The 16059-nt window shown below is 44.7% G+C and overlaps 1 protein-coding gene across 1 annotated transcript in view; it reads right to left on the bottom strand.

The window, feature by feature from the left end:
* Positions 1 to 16059, bottom strand: part of LOC148439583 (endothelial PAS domain-containing protein 1-like) — a gene marked incomplete at its 5' end in the record, with an annotated part of 61590 nt that overhangs the window by 7692 nt on the left and 37839 nt on the right. Inside the window, 5 exons of the mRNA XM_088464551.1 lie at positions 2768 to 3255; positions 6286 to 6399; positions 9031 to 9209; positions 9381 to 9586; positions 11677 to 11824. Of these exons, the coding sequence (XP_088320677.1) occupies positions 2768 to 3255; positions 6286 to 6399; positions 9031 to 9209; positions 9381 to 9586; positions 11677 to 11824 (1135 nt within the window). The remainder of the gene's footprint in view (positions 1 to 2767; positions 3256 to 6285; positions 6400 to 9030; positions 9210 to 9380; positions 9587 to 11676; positions 11825 to 16059) is intronic.

The raw sequence follows: 16059 nt of genomic DNA, 5'->3' as shown, positions 1-16059 counted from the left end.
TCCCTGAGGTACCCACTTTCAATGCCCGTGGACAGTGTAACTCCACCGGTAGTTCTGAACACGCCACCATCTGCGCACCATTGCGTAGACCCTTGCACCAGCCTATAGCTGGGTACACATTAGACGACATGTGTAACCAGCCAACCCACGATGCGATGAACGAAATATTGTGTGGTCTGTACACGCCGCACGTTGTGGTGAACAACCGCACGATATGTAGCATGGGATCGTTCATCAAATTGACAAGATTGAACATGCATGCAGCTCAATCTGTTGATGTGATGAACGACCCTGCGGGAGCGCTCAAGATCCGACATAGTGGGTACACATTTGCCAATGTGGACAATATGTCGGCCCAATCGGGTGACCTAATGTCTAATGCACAAACTCGGCCCTCAGGACCCAAACAGTGCATGTTTTCCAGGTCTCCTTACAGAATCACAGGTGAAATAATTTGCTCCACCTGTGGATCTTTTAAAATGTGTCAGTGAGTAATGACTACACCTGTGCACCTGCTGGGTGACCTGCAAGACATGACCTGTGTGGGGTCCTGAGGACCGAGTTTGAGAAATTCTGGTCTAATGTGTACCCACCTTATGGCTGGAGCAGTGTCTCCTTCTGAAATTGCTGTAAACATGGCTTCTGTGGCTGCGGCCCTGCGTTTGGGAACATAGCTGTGCTCACTGACACGCCCGGGACACTCCCATAACACGCCCGTGAGATGCACTTTTTTTGCGCACACTGTAGGCTGCCTGCCAAACACCTCCAGGAACGCCCATGTGCTGCTAGTTCGAATGGCAGTGATTCTGTATGCAACAGCGCGTCTCTCCATACTCTCAGGGGAGCGCATGCGCCGTCTGGGTTTCAGGACTTTTTGCGCATGTGCAGTAGCAAATAATCGCTCAATTGCGCTAACATCGGTACCACCGCTGAATCAGACCCATTGTCATATATTCTGCACCATTAAAAACAAATATATGCGTATTTGTTACCATGAGAGGGTGGTGTTATGCTGAAGTGCAATTCAGGTATGCAATGGGTACATTTCACATATAACTAAATACATGCCCCCTATATAGAAATGCGTGCCCTAGGAACTTGCACAGTGGCTCAATCCATAAAACGCCATAGAGCCCGCTTATTTGCATTTGCATGGATAAGCTGTTTATTATGTTTTTCTATTGTTAATGGTAACATTATTGTTTTTACATTTTCTAGGAGCAGAATAGATGATAAGTACAAGTCAACATATTTTATTAAAGTTCGATAGATATATAGCTATAAAGCTAGATGTAGTAGCCATGTAATGTTCCTGTGTGTGCACATAAAGCAAGGGCGGTATAATAGAGGAGGGGGGCCCATGTGCAGTCTCTGTGCGGGCCCCCTCCTCTCTCGCTGGGCACTGTGCCAGAGACTACTGCACATGCAGTAACATGGCGTCCACTACATGTTCTCTGTGGAATGGGTATGTAATGCCGGCTGTTGGGATGCCTCCTGTCAGAATATTGACAGCGGCATCCCGATGATTGGGGGTAAGTATACTTACCCTCCCCCTTCCCACCCTAACCCTCCCTTGTTGTAGCCTAACCCTAATCCTCCCCAACCCGCACCCTAACCCTCCCCGTTAGTGCCTAAACCTAACCCCCCCTCTTCCTGCCTAAACCTAACCCTCTCTCCTTAGTGCATAACCCTAACCCCCCTTCCACCCCAAAACCTAACCCTAAACCCGTTACACCCCCCTGCGGCTAACGCTAAGGACGCCCCAGACAAACCTCGTTCGGCTTGACATCCTTCGGCGTTCCGGCATCGGGATTAAAATAGACGTTGATATTTCGATGCCTATCTTAAGTCCCTTGTCGGGATTTGGATGTCGGTATTGAGATTGGCGGCATCGCAGCCACCGGTCTCATAACTACATCTCATTCTCTGTGACTTCTCTACTGCGCATATGTCCAGGAAAATGGCCACAGCACATTTTTTCTGCAGCGTTGGCGCTGGACTCCGGAGAGGGGCCTCTGTGCATAGCACACCCTGCACCCATTATAGATACACCACTGACATACAGGTATTTCTATATATACTAGCACAACATATATTCAATCAGTCATTAAGCTGTAATATAGATGGATGTAATAACCTTTACCCAGATATGACATATATTAGATATTAGATGAAGATAGACAGATAGATGATAGATAAATAGACAGATATATGATAGATAAATACACAGATAGATAGATGACAGATAAATAGACAGATATTTAGATGTTAGATCGATATGATAGATTCCGCTGAGTGTCATGTAGAAGGCGGTGCCGCCACTATTTCCCATTTGCAGCCATTATTAGTATCGGGACCCACCCCATGCTGCGAGTAAAAGATCCATCAGAATCAGGCACCCCATCTCAATCTGCACGCTCCAAACAAGCAGGGGAGTTGGCCTACACTCCCTGGAGACAGATCTGTTAGCATGCATCCACATGGTAACTGTCCAGTTACCGCCAGGAGACGCCCATTTCACACAAACAAATCCATCCGTGTGCCTATGTACGGTATGGCGCTTACACAGTCTACCTTTTCTTTTTGCGGCACATGTGCAGTTTGCAGATATCCATCTAAATTTGGACTCGTGTCACTCAGAACCAGGCCCTATATGAAAGGTAAATATGTCCATTTGGAAGCACACTATAGACAAGGCAGACAGAAACTGCTATGAAATAAAGAGGCAGACATGAGCAACGTAGAATCTTCCCTTCGCTCGCCTCACCTTTGCTTATATGGCGACATCCTGTGCAAATGCATTGGGTGTCCTGAAGCCGAGTTGGTTGGAGGCTCGGGATACTGATTTACTGATCTCCACTTTGTTGGTGTATATGTGACTGGTGGGTCTGGAGGCCACTGTGTATCAGGCCGGCCTCCTATTGAAGAGAGGGGAGTACCACCACCAGTATGGTATGCCAATAATGGAGGAGACTTCCTCTCACAATGAAAAAGCCCGATGGGCAGAGAGTCCTGGCTAGGATTACTTCCTTTAGCTGCCATAGTTTGACAAAAATTTTGGTGAAGGAACTGGTTCTGGGAAAGGGGAGCACTGGACTGGAAGAGTGTATTCATGCTACTTAAATTCTGTTGGGGGGGTTGAGGACTGTCACCAAGGGGACATTCATCCTGGCATATGGGATTTAACTCGAAGTCTTCACCATCCATGGGAATGTACGGAGCAAGTGTTTCAAGATCAAGTTCATTAAAGTCATTCTATGGAAATAACAAAAAAGAACAAAACAGTTAATTAACTAAACTGCACCTCACGGATGTTTTGTACAGATGTACAGTAGTGTTTAATTGAAGCACACATCTGAATAGAGAACACCAAGTCCTGCTTGGTATTTCCTGGTACTCTATAGAGTGTAAGGGGTAAATTTACTAAGATGGGAGTTCTATTTAAGAAGTGATGTTGCCCATAGCAACCAATCAGATTCTACTTCTCATTTATCTAGCACCTGGAAGATAATACCTGGAATCTGATTGGTTGCTATGGGCAACATCACTTCTTAATAGAACTCCCATCTAAGTAAATTTACCCCTAATAGGCATATTCAAATAGGTGCGAAAAGTCCCGGACTTTTTGCCGACATCGCAGATTTTCCATGCGGAAAAATATCGCGCTCGTCCCCGCTTATCCCCATATTCAATTAGTAATCATCGAAAACAGGACCCGGCGAATTCGGACCTGGCGAAAAGTTCTGTCAGATTTGGGGAAATCAGCCTGACACCCCCCAAAAGATGCAATGATATTGGGGATCACTATAGATACCCCCAAATAGGCCTGTTGAAGGTATATGGGGTACTTAAATGATCTCAATAGCTGCTAATTAGCGTCTTGCAGAAGTGGTGAAGAATAGCATTCAGCAGTTTTTTTTGCAGAAAATAAGTAGTCCTAGCAAATTTGGGGTACATGAAAATGGGTGCTAAAGTTTTAAAAAACTTAAAAAATCCACCTGCCGCAAGCACCTGCAATGTTAAAAATACCTGGGGCATACTTGGGTGGCCCCCCTAGAGTCTATTTCGCTAGTTTTTAAGTTTGTCCACCAACTTTGTACTTTTCGCCCCCTTTTTCAAAGTAATTTTTGGTATATTCTTAAGTATTTTTTAAACTTTTTTTTTACACAGTTTACCTTTGGGGGGCTGTCCCAAGGGTGCATGGTGGTTCCCACAAGTTTGCACCCCAAAACCCTAATTCTGCACTTTTTTTCGACAGTTTTCATAGGCAAATCTTTTTCAATTATTCTAATGCATTGACTTTCCGCACCGACGAAAAGTCTTTGTAATTGAATACAGGGATAAGTTTTCGCCTGGCGAAATGACGTCAAGTTTTCCGCAGAAACTGACTTTTTGCACCTAATTGAATATGCCCCTAAGCAGGGCCGGACTGGCCATCGGGCACTTCTGGCAAATGCCAGAAGGGCCGATGGCCAAATGGGCCAGTCCGGCCGAACGCAGAGATACCCGACACTGCAGCACCGCCTCCCGGGCGGTGCCGTGTTTACTATGCACGGCCGCGTCATTATGTCATCACGCAGCCTGTGCCTCCGTGTGAGAAATACGATGGGGGCAGTTTAGACTCTGCGCCGTGTGTAATGTGTTATGGCCCTCCGAAATACCAGACCCAATACGTTAAACGCATTTTTCACAAAAAAGTGTTTAAACATCAGACTTGGCTGGCACACGTATTTTTTTCAAAACCCAAATACACGCCTGCACCAGCCACGTACGATGTTTTAAAACACTTGGCGCATCTTTATGGCCCTCCGAAATACACAGACCCAATGCGTTAAATGCATTTAAAAAAAACAAACATTTTCAGCGGTCACTTTTCGCCAAAGTACGCAACTTACGAAAAACATTTTTCACTAAAGTATCATTAGGGGGACTGTCCAAAGGGTTCTGTAAGAAATCCCCACATTTTTACCCCGGAATAAGAGATTTTGCTAATATTTCGTCATTTCTCAAAATGGAGAAAAGTTTTCTCCATTTTTACATAAAAACATGAGATAATATCAGCGGTAATTGAATCCGGCCCATAGTTGATGTTTTCCAGGTCACCCAGCAGGTTCACAGGTGTGACTCACATCAATGAAGTGCCAGCAGGGGCATATCTGTAATGGGTGCAAGGTGTGCAGGGCACACGGGCCCCTGGGTACAGGGGGGGGGGCCCGCACCGCACACCCTGCACCCATACGGTTACTTACCTCTCCAGCGTCCCACGTCGGTACGGGGGTCAGTCACTGAAAAAACTACTGGAAAATGGCCGTCGTGGCCATTTTCCCGGTGCCCTGCGCATAGTCTGTAGACTCTGGGCTCACTCTAGTGCCCAGAGTCTATAACTCTGGTGCTGGCCGTGCACAGTTCAGTGCGCTCCCGGCTGCCGGGCAGAGAGGAGGTGGCCCGTGTCGGAGACTGCACATGGGCCACCTACTTTCTAGAAACATCCCTGTGTGCCAGCTTTAACTAACAGAACCAACCAAGGGCGGCATGTACTAGGGATCGAGTATGCTGGAGGTGCGGGATGCCGGCTGATCTCGATCGTTTTTTTAAAGTTGCATTCATTTACAAGGCAAACCTGAACTGGTTTTGCCTTGTAAATGATTGCAACTTTAAAAAAACGATTGAGATCACCCGGCATCCCGCACCTCTGGCAAACTCTCTCTCTATTACATGCTGCCCCAAATGTATGACTATGGAACATGTTTGAATCCCCTGTAGGGTGAGCTCTCAGCTCTGTATGTGTATATTAATACAGAGATTGATGTACACTTGCATGTTCTAATATTAATTATATTTGTAATGGCATAAGCTTAGTGGGAGGAGTCAGGAATAGTAAGGGGAGGAGTCTGTGCCAGGAGCAGATGCTGACGCCAGTGTGGGCCTGTGTGTGCTTTAAATGCCAGGGCCTATTTTTAGTCCCAGTCCGGCCCTGCCCCTAAGTGTTATAAATGTACATTAAAGTGTGTACATTTATACCAGTAAGCCTGTGAGCAGGGCCCTACTACCTCTCTGTCTGTCTGTTATTTCCCAATCATGTTTGCTGTTCCCAAGTGCAAAGCTCAACAGAATACGCTGGCGGAATATAAACAACTGTTAATAATAATCCCTATATGACTGATCTGTGTGCGCAGCACAATCTCTGTTCATGGGCCTGTTGTACCTCTTTCCTAAGTAGTGTCTGTCACATGGTGGATGCACAATTACTAACAGAAAACTTCTTTTTTGTCATAATCAACATACCTGTGTAGTAGTACATGCATTCTTTGCCTCTGTGTCCATAGCAAAGAGCTTTTCAATCAGCTCAATCTTGAGGTCTTCATCCAAAGTAGTGTAATATTCTGCCGGGCTTGTTGGCTGGTATACAAAAGGAGAGAGATGGAAATTAAATGGCAGAGAAACAAATAAAAATAATAATATAATACAAATATTAATAATAAATTGTGAGTCAAATTGGCAGTAAGATCAATGAATTGAAGCTGAAGTCATTGTTCCCCTAACTATAACAAGGTCATAAAAAACATAAAACACTCTCAGTCTTATCTATAAAAAAAAATAAGTCAGAAACGAAAAAAAATATATATACAGGTTGAGTCTCCCATATCCAAATATTCCGAAATACGGAATATTCCAAAATACGGAATATTTTTAGCATGACTGAGATAGTGAAATCTTTGATTTTTGATGGTTCAATGTACACAAACTTTTTTTAAGGCACAAAATTATTAAAAATAAAGTATAAAATGACCTATAGGCTGTGTTTTATAAGGTGTATATGAAACAAATGAATTTCATGTATGTATACAAACTTTGTTTAAGCCACAAAATTATTGAAAATATTGTATAAAATTACCTTCAGGCTGTGTGTATAAAGTGTATATAACACATAAATGCATCCTGTGTTTAGCCCTATTCCTAAGACATTTAATTATGGTATGCAATTATTCCAAAATAGGGGATATTCCCATATCCAAAATATCCCTGGTCCCAAGCATTTTGGATATGGGAGACTCAACCTGTACAGAATGTGTCTAGATTTGTTTGAAACTTTAGAATCTTGCAATATAATGTTAAAATCAAAGTAGCAAAACCTATACAGGGCTCCTGTAATATAGGCCGGATGCAGTAAGGACATGTTGGCACAATTGGATTGCAGACCAAGACAACAAAGGCGCATATGCATCTGAGAAAGTCATATTATGTGCGAATGTAAGGGCCAAATAGTGGATGATGATGACAATCCACAGCTATAGAACCATTTGTGATTGGCTGTTTAAAAAAACTCTGCTGGCAGCGATTGGTGACTTCTTAATCGCTTGGGCAGATATTATGCTGTCCTCAAGCAAAATAGTTCTTTATTTGTACAGTAGATGATGGATTATTTCTGCTGTGTTAGAGGTTTTAGCAGTTTTACTGATGCCCAAGTTCCAATGCATTTGTGGCAAATAAATGAATGGTTAAAATTATGGGTACAGTACAAGTGGGACACAAGTGTATGTGCATATGCCTGGCATAAATCAGATGTAAACGCTACAGTTAGTGACAAGCATGCACCTTAAGATACAGATGTGTCCTCACTTGTCTTTGCTGAAGTCGCACCAAACAGCCCCTCTCGGCGTGCATGGCCTCTGCTAGTGCCCGTTGTATTTTTTGCTTCTTTTTTTGGCGAAATTGCACCTAAGTCACAATGCGAGGTGACTAGGACACACCAGGAGACTGTGCTGAATACTTTGATATGTGACACTTGTATATCTGTGTGCGACTGATTCTCTCAATCAGCATGCGAAGGGCTACGATGCAGCGGCCGCAGCTTTTTTCCACGCCAAGTTCCGTTTACAGTCTCCGTAGCACACGGATATAAAGTGTCACATATAAAATGAATCAGTGCAGTCTCCTGGTGCGCCCTAGTTGCATGGCATTGCATTTCCGGTAAAAAAAGACGCCCAAGGCTAGCAGAGTTGCACTGGACCTCACGGCTCATCACACCAGGCATATCACGCAGCATGGCGTATTTCTGATAGATGAGGATAGATGAGCAAGGACACATCTGTAGTTGCTGTTTGCATATGGCTGTAATTGCGGCTTTTTTGATGACCACAAACTGTGTCTAGAAGTTGGGGCACAATCACACCCAACTCATCCTCATTCTCTGTCGATGAAGACTGAAGTTGCCCACAAATGGGCAGATATGGTTAGACAATTTGACGGTTCTCGACAAATTTGGATGGCCAATGGCTAGCATCGGTCACCTGCCTTACTGGAGAATAGCCACTAACCTAATATAAAATGTTACGTCCGGCTGCTGGTTGATAACACCAGGAATACATGTATGTAGTACACTGAGAAACTGCTGATGAATCATCTGGCATGAGTAACATTAATAGCTAAAAGTCCTTACAAATCGTTAGGGCCAGTTCTAACATTATAATAATAACAACAACAACATAACAGCAGAGAACTATCCCTGTAGCTCAGTCCTGAGGAGTGTGGTCTGTACAGAACACTGAGTACTTAGTCACAGGTACATTCACAAGGACAATTCCGCTGCCAAATGTGATTTTAACCTGTTAACCTTGATCCATTTAGCTACAAGTGAAATACCTAAAGACTATGGAGAGAACCTTTGGAATCAGGTGTGTGGTTTAGGCAGGCTTCCCAGTATGTGTCATCAGTAGATTTAATGAACACTCCTCATACAGGAGATGCACTAAGCCTTGGAGAGAGATAAAGTACCAACCAATCAGCCCCTAACTGTCATTTTTCAAAAACAGCCTGTAACATGACAGGAGCTGAGTGACTGGTAGTTTATCACTCTCCAGTTTATCACTTTCCAGAGCTTAGTACATCTCCCCCTTTTATTTAATATTGTTTGAAATATCTATATTTTGTTTTTCACCAAAACTTTATGTATATATTTTTGTACAATTATTATTGTAACTACATCTGGAAGACTAGACTACTGGATGCTTCGTTTCAGTAATTTCCTACCGAAGAACAACTGCTGTTAGTGCTTGCACTGGGTGTAGCATTTCCAGGAGCCACCTGCGGCGCTTTGAAGGACGGAGGGTTAATATCAGCCTTGCGGTTCTGGACTTCCAATGGCCACGTGCTTAGGCTCGTCTTGGCACCACTGTTATAAGTTGATGGTTCCTCATAAGTCTGAGCACCTGCAGGAATATGAAATATTGTTTACACAATGACATATGCAAATTATTTGCAACGGAATAAATCATGTTGCACTGCAAGGGATGCAAATGCTAGGTTTTTTTGCAACAATAATAAAAATAATACAACTAGGTGCTAGTTTACAACCAGAAGATTGGACTAAATCTACTAACCAAAGTCCAAAGAGATAATTTCATCTCCTGGGGTGGGAGCAAGTTGTGCCAGCTCCTCCGGCTCTTCCTTTAGCTTGGCGAACAAGATATCACTCGTCTTTTCAGGGACGGTATTGCTAAAGATGGAGCTCATGGTCATCTGCTGTGGTTTGAACAGAGTCTCTGTTTGGTCCATGGAAAATACAACATCGACCATCTCAATTTCACTGAAAAGAAAGATCAAAACTCATAAAAAAAAGCCTGCTCAATGAAAGTCATAATTATTAGCAGTAACTGGGTCATTAATAACCGTGCAGTATGGGCCTGATTCAGCGTTAGGAGCACATAATAAAAAAAAAGCAAAGAAGGAATAATCTGCACCATGAAAAAACCATGTTGCAATGCCAGGGGTGCAAATACATTTACTTGTTTTGTATGCAGAGAAAATACTGCTCTTGCATGTAGCAAACAAAGAGGGCGATTCAATTCAATGCGATGTTGAATAGCCCCGGAGGGAGCTCCTGAAGCTATTCAATTCAACGTGATGTTTGGTCGGGCTAAAGGATTTCTTCTCGACCCCCCTGTCCACTGTTATCATAAACATGTGGTGGACAGCAGAAGACATACTACACACTTTACAACCCTCTTACTATACCTTATGTACATGACTCTCTAATCCTTTATGCCTGGGGTGGGGAACCTTTTTACTGCCGAGGGCCATTTTGATATATATAACAATATTCGCAGGCCCGGTGTAGGCCACGCCCCCTCTGTGTGATGTCACACGGGGCGGGGTCAGCAATGCCCGAAGCATACTGAGGATGTATCGTGGAGCTTTGAGAGCAGCGGTGTGACCATCTGAAGCGTCCTCAGGATGCTCCAGGCGGCACTGCTGCATATATTCTGGCTGCAGGGTGCCATTCTAGGCAACCTGCTAGCCAGATGAGGCTAGCAGAAAAAAACTCAGAGGGCCAGACCAAATGATTCCGGGGGCCTTATATGGCCCCAGGGCCTGAGGTTCCCCATCCATGCTGCATTCACTGTCCTGGAGACACAGGGAAAGCAGAAGTTGTAGCATTCAATTCACATTCCTCCTTATTCTGCTATACCCTCCCAAGGCCATTCTACCCACCTTGTCTTACCCAAACCTTTAGAAGTGACTACATTCTATTCGCATACCAATATGCTACCAAACTTTTTTTTTTATTAAAGAATCTCTGTCAGTTGTCTTTTAAGTGTTTGTGAAATTTTGTGAAGGTTCAAATTGTGGACATCCACTTCTCTGCCATCCACCAAATTACAATCTATTCACTTTTTTTTCACACCCATGGGGGAGTTGCATCAAACCTTCAAGAGAGATAAAGTGGAGAAGTTGCCCATAGCAACCAATCAACTCCAAACTGTCATTTTCACTGACTGTGCTAGACAAATGATAGGTAGAAGCTGACTGGTTGCTTTGGTTCTCCACTTTATCTCTCTCCATGGTTTGATACATTTCCCCTTATGTGTTTTTGTCATTTGATATTCAAACAGCCATACATTTTAAGACATCCAATAAAAGTTACATTTTAATATTTTCTATACTACCTTATAAAGAGTGCCCTCATCCCAGTGCATAGCATCACTGTCTCTTCTTGTGTTTCCCACCAGAAACCAATATTCTATACTGATACCATATGGTAACCATCTAACCCTGTTACTCTGGTTCAGTTACATCAACCCTCTTCTACACATTATTCTGTGCAGGATTTTTAGGGGTATATTTACTAAAGTGCAGGTTTTTAGACGTAGAGATGTTGCCTATAGCAACCAATCAGATTCTGCCTAACATTTATCTAGTACCCTCTAGAAGATAATAGCTAGAATCTGATTGGTTGCTATGGGCAACATCTCCACTTCTAAAAACCCGCACTTTAGTAAATATACCCTTTACTATCCATTTTGGACAAATATCACGTCCCCGTCGCCCCCAGTTACACCTCTTCAGCTCTAAATGTAGATGAGACCGTAAAATTCCGGAGCATACGCAGTGTAAAAACACGCAAGCTACACTCGGCCAACAGTGTACCTTTAACTCTGCTTCAGCCTCCATGTCTCTAACTGACATTATCGTGAATACTATTTTACACTCTTTTTAGATTATGTTTATGAAGAATGTGACTTTCCTTATTACATGTACAAATGTAAGAACATCATTTGGTTTACAGATTAGTGGTGTTTGTGTCGGCAAAAGCTGTCCACCATGAATACAACAGCACTGTAACAAGATAATACCATACTGATAGCAGAGGAGTTAACGAGAGTTTAGTTTCCTCACCTCAGCACGTAGTTCACACAGACGATACATTGTGGCTGAGAGTTGCGTGTGTTGTATATGACTGTGCCTTCACTTTCCACCCAGACGTACCCACCGCGCTTTGCAAGCATTCGATATTGACCACTGACCACTTGACCTTTTGTGCACACTAGTAAATCACATGAAAAGCATGGTAAGCCAGCGTAACATAAATAACTTTCTATACAAACATGTTTTATACATTGAACAAAAGGAGCACCAGTGTAAACACAGCAGGCCAATATAAGCCAATAAAAATATACCACGATGTCAGGGGCCTTCAGTCTTCAGCATGTGAATGCTCACAGAAACACAATATGGGCACTTTATTAGATGTAGAATGCTAAATGGGTTTATTTTATTTACCATAATGATAAATAACATGTTTGTGGAATAAACCATAATGTATTACCTGCGGCTGCGTTACTAAGGTTTATTGATGAATGATACACAGTTTCCAATATACAGTAAAACATATCATACACAAACAGTGGGTGCATTGTAAAGACAAGTCTTGTGATCATCTACTAAAAAACAACACTACACTTTCTTTACACCTTGTGTTGTCTGTTACTATACAGCTTCACATTGTGGTCTGATCTGCTGTCAACATAAGGCCTAACTGATAACATGGATCTCAATGATTCTGTCTTTGATATGTATTGTGTACTACCAACTAATAAATGAATTACTATTGTATACTAGTCCCTTTTGTAGTTACACTCAACCCACATAACAAATAGGGATGAACTTTCCCACTAAGGACCGTATTCAATTAGCTGCTATAATTCCGCCGCCGGCAGCGGAATCTTGTTTCCGCCGTCATCACGTGTTTTGGAGGCGGAAACTTATCGGGCACGCCCCTGCTATTCGCCCTATTCGATTCCAAAGGACGGCGAAAACGGCAAGCCGCGATGTCGGAACAGGCAGAAAGTGCTGTCAGAAATAGGGAAATCAGCCTGAACCCCCACAAAAGGTGCACTAACATTGGGATTCAATGTAGATGTCCCCGATTAGGCCTAATAAAGCTGTTTGGGGTACTTAAGTTGTTTCAATAGCTTCCAATTAGCGTCTTTGCACAAGTGGTGAAGAATGGCATAAAATAGTATTTTTGATGAAAATAAGTATTCCTGTCAAATTTGGGGAACTTAAAAATAGGTGCTAGCATATTTTAAAGTCTCTAAAGTGAAGTTTAAAATATTTTGAAAAACCCACCTATTGCAAGCACCTGCAATCAAAAAAACACATCACCCCTACTTGCAGACCCCCCAATAGTCTATTTCGCTACTTTTATATTTGTACCCCAACTTTGTACTTTTTTGCCCCCGTTTTCAAAGTAATTTTTTAGGGTGTTCCTTTTTTTTAGGGATTTTTTGACGCAGTTATCCTTTGGGTGCTGTCCCAAGGGTGCTGAGTGGTTTCCCCACCTTTGCTCCCCAAATCCGCAATTCTGCACTTTTTTTCCGCCTACTTTCAAAGGCGAATCTTTTCCGCCTATTACATTACATTGACTTTCCACAAACGCGAAAAAAGTCTTTGCAATTGAATACAGTGAAAAGTTTCCGCCTGGCAACATGACGTCAACTGCGATACTTTCCGCGGATTTCAACTTTTCCCGTCTAACTGAATACGGGTCTAAGACCACTACAATTGCCAACTGTTATCTGGACAGTCATAACATTACAAAAATGCAGGGGTGTATCTAGGGATCCAACTGCAATGTAATGGACTGGCGCCCCCCCCATACAGTGCCCCCAGTAGTAATCCCCCCTATGCTGCATTTCCCCCAGTAGTACGCCCCCCTATACATTGCTCCCAATAGTAGTCCCCCCTATGCTGCATTGCCCCTAGTAGTAGTCCCCCCTATACAGAGCCCTCAGTAGTAGTCCCCCCTATGCTGCATTGCCCCCAGTAGCAACCTCCCTATACAGTGCCCCCAGTAGCAGCCTCCCTATACAGTGCCCCCAGTAGTAGTCCCTCATATACAGTGCCCCCAGTAGTAGTCCCCCCTATTCTGCATTTTCCCCAGTAGTAGTCCCTCCTATACAGTGCCCCCAGTAGTAGTCCCCCCATGCTGCATAGCCCCCAGTAGTAGTCCTCCTATACATTGCCCCCAGTAGTAGTCCCCCTATACAGTGCCCCCAGTAGTAGTCCCCGCTATACAGAGCCCCCAGTAGCGGCAACCCCCATAAAGTGCCCCCAGTAGCAGCCACCCCCTATACAGTGCTGTGCCAGGATTACACACACACAGAAGAAAAAAAATACAACTTACCTGATTCCCGCTCCTGACGCGACCGCCGCTGTCCGCTCCGAATCCTGACTCATCTTGCACTATGGGAGAGACGTCATGACGCCTCTCCCATCATCCGCTGCCGGGGGAGCTGGAAGACGGAGCTCATGAGTGAGCTCCAGCCGGCTCCCTCCGTGGACGACGCAGCAGCCAATGAGAGTCTGTCTGACTCTCACTGGGTGGCTGCTATAACAAACGCGGCTCTGTGTTTGTAAACTGTGTAGTGCAGACCATTCTCACTGCAGTCTGCCATACACTTGTGTGGCTGGGGGACTAGCGGGGGTAGTCCACCCCTTGGCTGCTGGTGGCACTGCCGGATGGCGCCCCCCCTTTGGTAGATACGCCCCTGCATAAATGCAGGGACACATAAAACTAGTGCACACTTTGTCCTCGGCACAGACTTAAATCCCCCCCATCCCCGGTAATGCCTCACCTCTCATGAGTTAAAATCCAAACTGCCCTAAGTAGACTTTTGGTTGGAAATTGACTTCTCCAGCTTACAGTCTACCAGGGAGACTGCTGAAGTGTATGAGCCTGAAGATCATGACCCCCCCGCGGGGTAGTCTGTATCTTCCAAACCAAACATGATACCACTAAGTTCTACTGCTTAAGGGACCTGTTGTTGCTATAAAAAAAAAATATTTCTCTTGCTCATGCCACTTAAAATTAAAAACTGGAACATGATCACACCCTGCACCATGGGTGACAGGGTCCTGATAAAAAAGGTCAAGTGCTTATACCAGGTACAATGACAAGACTGGCAGTATTAGGTGTAGACGTAGTCAATGTCAATATGAGGGTCACTATTGGCCTCCACATATCCACAGTCACGGGTGACTTGCTGAAGAAACCAGGTCATATAAAGGGGCCGATTCGGATTTAGACGGATCTCTGGACCTGATTCAGAGCCGAACGCTCTGACCAGAGTGCTCGCTCTGAATCAGTGCCCTCCTACCTGAAAATGTAGCGGCCTCCTGGCCGCTCGCATAGCTGTGGGTGGCCACCCACAGCATATGCAAGCGGCCAAAAAGATGGTCGCGATGGTCAAGACCATCGCGACCATCGGGCTTGCGACGAGACCCTGCGGTAGGGTCTCGCTGCCGCAAGCCCAGGAGTTGTTTTGGCTCTATCAGAGCCAAAATCACTCCCACTGACATCATTACTGATGTCAGTGGGGCCGGCTTCAGACGGGAGGCGTTCCCATGGGAACGCCTCCGTCTGGCAGCCACGCCCCCGGCACGCCCACCAAAGGGGGCGTGCTGTCACCATCGACAGCACGCCCCCTTTGGTGCGAGACCCCGAGCGACGTATTCCTCGTCGCTCGCCGGGTCTCGCGCATGCGCACGACGGAGCTCCCTCCGTCGTGCGCATGCGCATTCGCACAACATCGACCCGCTTGCCAGCGTCCTTTGCTCGCGAGCGGGTTTGAATGACCCCCTCTGACCATGGACGCAAATGGTGAGGTTTTTGCATACAGTGCATGCACAAACGCAAATTTACTAATGTCTGCGCATCTCTGTCCTATTCTGGATGGACCTTGGCTGGATCTGTCTTTTCGAGAAATTGGGAGTTTTGGGGGCGGGAACTTGGACAGCGCCAATGAAGTGCACGGAACGGTCTTGGATGTGTATCTAAAGCTCCGTGTGGGTCTGAGTCGTGTGTACAAGGAAGGGAAGCCTGTTTCTGACGGATCTCTTGGACCTAGTGCAAGTGCCGATACTCATAATGACGGTTGCGGCCGGTTGGTGCAAAATCAATGGGTGGCACGGCTTTCTGCTTGCAGATGTACGAATCCTCTCATTAGCCTAACGGAATCTTGTATGTGCATAAGGTAATAACTCTGGATTCCGCAGCTCACATCAACTACAGCGACTTTATGTCCAGTTGAGTATCAGTCCCAGAGCATCTGCAGTGCTGGGGAACTTGATTCATCCATTAAACAACATTACTTTAGACTCTGACACACTCCTATCACACCAGGCCTGTTTGAGCAACTCCTTTGTGTACGGCTGCACTTGAGCACATTCTAAAAACAATACAAGGCATTATGTGTAAAAAAGCCCAAATTAGCCCTT

The sequence above is a fragment of the Taudactylus pleione genome, unplaced genomic scaffold (assembly GCF_031769625.1).
Source record: "Taudactylus pleione unplaced genomic scaffold, aTauple2 ptg001684l, whole genome shotgun sequence".
Taxonomy (NCBI): Eukaryota; Metazoa; Chordata; class Amphibia; order Anura; family Myobatrachidae; genus Taudactylus; species Taudactylus pleione.
Note: the sequence above shows the minus strand (reverse complement) of the source record. Positions and strands in the feature narration are given on the sequence as shown.